Source organism: Rhododendron vialii, chromosome 3a (genome assembly GCF_030253575.1).
Source record: "Rhododendron vialii isolate Sample 1 chromosome 3a, ASM3025357v1".
Lineage (NCBI taxonomy): Eukaryota > Viridiplantae > Streptophyta > Magnoliopsida > Ericales > Ericaceae > Rhododendron > Rhododendron vialii.
In genome coordinates, this window is record NC_080559.1 from 718,222 (window position 1) to 724,950 (window position 6,729).

Here is a 6,729-nt window from a genome sequence, read left to right on the forward strand (position 1 = left end):
TTTGTTTTTTCATATTTTTCTTGTATTAATTTTTTAATGTTATATGAGTGATAAAAATTTCCTAACATACAAAATTATATGTGTGGCAAAAAATTTTTAATATGCAACATTTTTTTTTGATTTTTAGTCTTTAAAGTTATATGTTGGTCCATACAAAACATATAACATTATATGTGAGTTTTTGAATATCTAAATATCGCAAAAAAAAAAACATGCAACATTATATTTGAGCTTCTGCAACTCTGAATCTCAAGAAAAAATAGAACAGAACATATAACATTATATGTGAGTTTCTGTAGTTCTAAATCTCACAAAAAAAACAGAATATATAACATTATATCTAAACTTCTGTAACTCTAAGTCTCACAAAATATGACATATAAAATTATATGTTCTCAAAACAACATCAATCTTTTCAACGATATTATATATCTCAAAAAATAACATTATATATTCACATATCATGCCACCATTATCTTTGTTTTCAGTCGCGCCTTGAATCCTAAGTTGAATGTTGATGAGGCCATAGGGGGTCGAGCTTCATTTTTTTCACCATTTCTTCATCAAAACCGTCATCGAATCTTTCAAAATTTGTGATTTTCTGCTTCCGAAAAGCATTCCCACAACCTCTATATCTAGATATATACCTATTCAAAACAACATAAACAACATTAATATATCTCAAAAACGAGATATAATTTTATATGTCTAACCTTAGAAAAAGCACATATTACACATGACAGAAGTTCACATATAACGTTATATACTCCGTTGTCCATCATTTATTGAATTGGTCCGCGCAGCGGTCTGCGCGGTCTCTTCGACTTGCTTCTGATAATATATGGATATAATCATATGTGCTTTTGAGATGCCGCTGCGCGGACCTATTCAATAAAAGAACATAAAACGTTATTCGTTCTTTTTTTTTTAGTTTTACAGTACAAAATCTCATATACAGTGCAAATTGAAATATTTTTTTTATGTCAATACAAGCTCATATATATATATGTATATATATATATATATATATGTATATGGTCACAAATATTCTCATATAACCATATATAATCATATATGGATATATCCATATGTGTTTTTAAGAGGTCGTTGCGCGCGCGGACCAATTCGATAAGAGACCGTTATATATGATAGAAGCTCATATATAACGTTATACGGTACAAAAGGTCAAATATAACGTTATATGTTAAATAACATAGAATATTTCTAATTTAGAATGTTATATATAACAATATAACGTTATATATTATTATATCTCTCTCTGACTGAGAATGTTTTAAAAAAATGAGATTAAAGATTAGTGCAAGAAATAGACTATAATCTTAAATATCAAAGAGATCAAGATACAAAACAACAAGTACTATTATGAGGAACAGGTATTATATGTACAAGATGAGATTACCGATTCCAAGGTCTGGGTGAATGACTTTTCTCTATGACTTCGCGTATGTTCTCCCTTCGCTGCCTAGTGAATCAATTCACGATGATTTACGGGCCGATCCATCTCTAGCCATGGCGGCGGCGTCCATCGAGGGCCATGTTGACGGCGTCCGGGGGAATCTAAATCATGATAGCAGATTTTCAACACACTAACAAAAGCTTTAATCTTTGAATTTCAGTCATGCGTTTCCTTTCACTACCTTTATAATAATACGTTTCTAGTATGTGATAGAGTAAATGAAGGCGATTGAAGCCATGCGAACAAACGAAAGAGGAAAATATCAAACCTTTTATCCATTGCTGGGTGGAGGCTAGGGAATTCTGTAATAAACTGAAAGGCCACTTGAAATCGTGGGCGGCGGCGTCCATCAAGGGCCATGTTGACAGCAGGCGGGAAGGGGAGGAGAGAGAGGGAGAGAGAGAGAGAGAAGGGGGGGGGGGGGGGGGGGGGGGGGGAGGCTCAGATCTGTTTTATGATCTAGGGTTTCTCTCTATATGTTATATAGGAGGGTTTTTTGGTCTTAAAAAATATATATCTATTTTTAAGTAAATTGGAGTTATTAGGTTATACAACTATATTAGTGGATTAGAGAGGTTATGAAATTTAAAAGTGGACTTAGCGGGTTACAAATATGCTACGTGGACCTCCCACCAATTTTTTATAAAAAATAGACAGGAGACAAATGAGAGAGAGAGAGAGAGAGGGAGAGAGGGGAAAAAAATTTAATAGCCAAAGATTATTCTCTCAAATCCGAGGAGTATTGACATGCAAAAAATAAATAATGTAATTTTAGTTTGACTTTTGTACGCTTGTAGCCTAGACTCTACGAAAATATATATCGTTGACGATTAGTATTTCGAGTATCTTCCCATGATCATTTAATAATTCTTTTTGATTAATATTAACTAAAAGGGGGAAACAAAATCAACAAACCTAAACATTGGCGCACTGACACGTACAAAATAAACCGCCATGTGTTGCCTCTGCAAAACCGATACACATCTACATAATAAGGAAGAAAATAATTTGGTCATTTTTTTGTGAGAAAATTAAGTTGAGAAACAAATTTGGCTATGCATTTAACACATTGCTCATCATTTCTCACCTACTCGTATTATCCAATCAAGCGGTGAGATTCTTCTTTCCATTTTTTTCTGTTGTTCGAGCTCGGCTTGTTTATTAAATGGGCAAAAAAATTGAGCTCAATCTCGGCTCAAATCTTAACGATCCAAGCTTAGTCATTTACTAAACAAGCCTCTTTAATCTATCCAAGCCTCTCTTAACGAACCTAGTTTTTGTCAAACAAACCGAAATTCTCGATTTGTTTACTAAACGAGCCGAAAATTCGAGCTCGAGCTCACAAGCTGCTCAGCTCATTTATAGCAGTATTCCTCACCAAATCCTTCAATCCAAAACGGGCGTAAAGTCTTATCGAGGTTTTTTTTGGATAAGAAGGGAAGAAAGATAAGAGCTGCCAAATTAACTCCCTTTTGTCGTAATAGGAAAAAATTATTCTATGCGGGCATCTCCACGTGGTGTTCAAGATCTGTTCTTGTACATATTGTGATGGAGTCCATACACTTTCTATTAAATCCCACCACAATGTGTGGTGGAGAAGGGCTTGAAACACCACGCGACGGTGTTACATGGCATGGAATGTGGAGGATTTTGGGGAAATAATCAAAACTAGAGTAGCAATGTGGGTTAAGGTGAAGTTCGATATTAAGGTGCACTCGGTAGAAGATTTCAAGGGCTATCTTGATGGAATGAGAAAGGAGAAAGTGTAGCAAGTGAAGCTTGCAGTGAGGATGGGGGTGATCCAATTTTCTGTTGGATGGTCCTTTGTTTACTTTCTTGTTTTCTTGCTTTGTTTTCTTCACTCGGTAAGCATGTATGCTTAATGAGTTCCTCTCTCGATGTATCCTTTTCGAGTCAATAAAATTCTCTCTCTGCCGAGAAAAAAAAAAATTACTCCTTAATAGGCCAAAAGAAGATGAGGGGATGCAATAACAAACAAAACTGTTTTTGTCTTTGATAGGCCCCATATAACAGAATAACACACGTGTGAACCACGTGTCATAAATAAAAGAACCTATTCCAAGATTCAAAATTGCACGTGGCACCATCCCAGAACCCCTGCAGAATCTATTTATACAGAGTCTCTTTGCTTCGTCTTTCTTCATCTCACAGTTTTTGGTGTATTGAAGAGTATCATCTGCTGTGGATCAAGATCAGTCTTTGGAGCTTTAGGATAGAGAAAAAGGTTGAAAGGAGAGAGAAAGAGAAAGAAAAAAATGCAAGGTGCGAAGGAGACAGCATCCAACGTGGCGGCTTCGGCCAAATCCGGCTTGGAGAAGGCCAAAGCCACCACCCAAGAAAAGGTTCTCTCCTACTCCTTTGATTTAAAAAAAAACTCCCATCTTTGAAGTTATTTTTTGAAAATTACAAAAGTTGCATTCATGACTTATTTGTCAAATCTTTTACAGTAAACAAACTCATTTAAGGTACCATATTGAGATTATTTTGAGGTGCACGCGAACTGGTTTAGAACATCTTGCATTACTAAAAAAAAGTTATTTTGATTTCGTGACACAATCGTTCTTCAATTTTGTTATGTTTTTGGTCTCCATTTTTTTATTTTATTGGTCAACATCATGTGGAAAAAGTAATTGAAAAATTCACTTCCACCCATGTAATTTAAGCAAATATCACTAAAAGAAGTGGAGGTTGGGGCAAAATTACAGGGTCTGGAAGTGAATATATCTTAAAAGGCTACTAGAATTACAATTTAAATAAACTCCTACTAGCTTTTGTAGAACAACCAAAGGAGGACACTTTTTGTTTAGAATTGCAAACAAGGACTCACTCTTGTAATTTTACTGCATGCAGGTGGAAAAGATGACGACACGTGACCCTGTTGAGAAAGAAATGGCAAGAGAGAGGAAGGAAGAGAGAGTGACCCAAGCCGAGCTCGACAAGCAGGAGGCGCGCGGGCACAACGCCGCAGCGAGGCACACCGGGACCCATGACTACACCGCCACCGAAACCGGAGGAGCCCCGGATTACCTGACCGGAGACCCGGGGTACACCACTGGAGTACAGCCCACCCGCCGCCAGACGGGGGGCGTGGTCGGGTCGCAGAACCGGCCCGGGGAGTACACGGGAACCGGGCAGGTCCCGATTCGGGACACCCAGACGGGTGTGGGCCACCCAGACCATGCAGCGTGAAGGCACTGGTGGCGCCTATGATGATAGAGGAGGGTACTAAGCGCACGTGTGGGGCTGTGGTGGCGCTGCATGTCTAGCTTGCGTTGTACTCCAGTAATAATGGTTGTGTTTTTAGTGGTGTTTGCTTGGTTTGTGTAGTAGGTGGTGTTGTGTTTGGTGTTTGTAATGTTTCAGTTTTATATGATGAATGAATAAAATGCGCAATACACTCCTATGATCCTATCTACAATTCGTTCACACATTTATTTAGCAATTCAAAAACAAACAATTAAAAATACATATTTTCTAAAAAAGCACGCATAACAAGAAAACCTAAACTAAACAAAAAATATAATCATGAAATCTAGAAAACATAGTAACATAATATTTTCTAATATTACGTTAACAATCATAATTGTTTAGCTTCTAAATTTCTCTCATCAAGACAATTGATTGTTAGCTCAAGAATTTTTTTGTTTCCTCTTTCTCTTTCTTTATTTTTAAATTTTTTTAGGCGATTTGTTTGTTTTGTTACCCCCTCTCTTTTTTTTTTGGTAATTCAAAATATTTGTTTCCTTACTTTTGCCCGTACTGAGAAAGAGAAAGAGTCCAAAACTTTTATACAAAACATTAGGACATAAATTCCCAAGAGAAACCCCTATAAATTACACCACGTTGGAAGGAGACCTCTCTCTCTCTCTCTCTCTCTCTCTCTCTCTCTCTCTCTCTCTCAAGTTTTAAAGAAAACAAAAATCAAAGCATGGCTAGATGGTATGAAATCCCTGAAAACATATGGAGGTTGATCTTAGAAAAATCAATCACCCTAACCACCGATCATATGTCCATCGATCAGTGGTGTGTGCAAATTATGGAGATCAATAAGTCTTCAATACCGTTCAAAAAACATCCCAGTACTCCACGTTCCAGGTCTCATGTTTCCCGGCACTATCACCACCGCCACCGCCGTCACCGCCAACGGCGACAGCCTAACCCGCCGTTTCGTGTCCTTTCCGGTGGGCAAGAACATCTTTGCCAACCCATCAGATCATGATTTTCCATTGTTATCTGTTCCTCATCAAAGCCTCTGCCGTGGGTCCCACAAAGGCTGGCTCGTCATGGTAGCTAGACGAAGACATGAGCATGTACTTGCAAAATCCCTTCGCCGGCCGCTGGATCAATCTCCCTCCGGTCACCTCGCTCCCGAGGGCCGACTCATCGTGGGCAAGCATGTCCAAGTGGTACATAGAAAAGGCGATCATGTCGGCAAGTCCCCCTTCTTCTTTTTCTTCAGATTGTTTTGTTGTGGTTTTCTTTGGACCTGGTGATGAAGTGGCTTTCTGTAAAGTTGGAGATAAAAACTGGAGACTGCTGAAGAATCCAGAGTCATGGGGACATTATATGGATGGCATATACTATAAAGAACAGTTTTATATAGTGGATGTGTGGAAAAATCGATGTTTCTGATCCATTGGATTCACCTGATGATCAGCCAAAACTGAATGAATTCTATCCGCAAAATCTACACACGGATGACTATGTACAAAAGTGGTACTTGGTCGAATGTGGTGGTGAGTTATACCAAATCTTGAGGGAAACCGAGACTCTAGGCGATATGAGTGAGTCTGATGGTGAAGAAGAAGATAACGGTGATCGATGGTGAACAGATTGACATTAATAACGAAGAAGGCAATCATATCAACGACGATAGCAAGGATGATGAGAGGTAAGAAAGAAAGAGCGACACATACGAATTCGAATTCGATGATTTTGATTATGATAATATCTACGAGAATGAGGTACGTAACTTAATCAAACAAACCCCTGGGTTCCACATATACTACAAGCTAGAGACTAGTACTGGTAATTCGGATCGTCAGAGTGGATTCGTAGTGTAAAGGATTTTGGTGGCGCGGCAGTGTTCCTCTGCTACAACCAGTCTTTTGCGCTGTCGAAATCAGATCTAAAGGGCTGCAAAGGAGATCGAATTTACTACACTGATGATGATATTGGCCGGAGGTCACAAGCTTTGCTTACAATCAGGCAATGACATGGGTATCTTCAGT

At 38.2% G+C, this 6,729-nt stretch overlaps 1 protein-coding gene across 1 annotated transcript; it reads left to right on the forward strand.

Annotated features, from left to right (window-relative positions):
- The first annotated feature begins 3,633 nt into the window (after positions 1-3,633).
- On the forward strand, positions 3,634-4,886 carry LOC131320743 (11 kDa late embryogenesis abundant protein-like). The gene is made up of 2 exons (XM_058351575.1): positions 3,634-3,840; positions 4,349-4,886. The coding sequence occupies exons 1-2, from the start codon at positions 3,754-3,756 to the stop codon at positions 4,685-4,687; spliced, it is 426 nt and encodes a 141-aa protein (XP_058207558.1). The 5' UTR covers positions 3,634-3,753; the 3' UTR covers positions 4,688-4,886.
- The last annotated feature ends 1,843 nt before the right edge of the window (positions 4,887-6,729 follow it).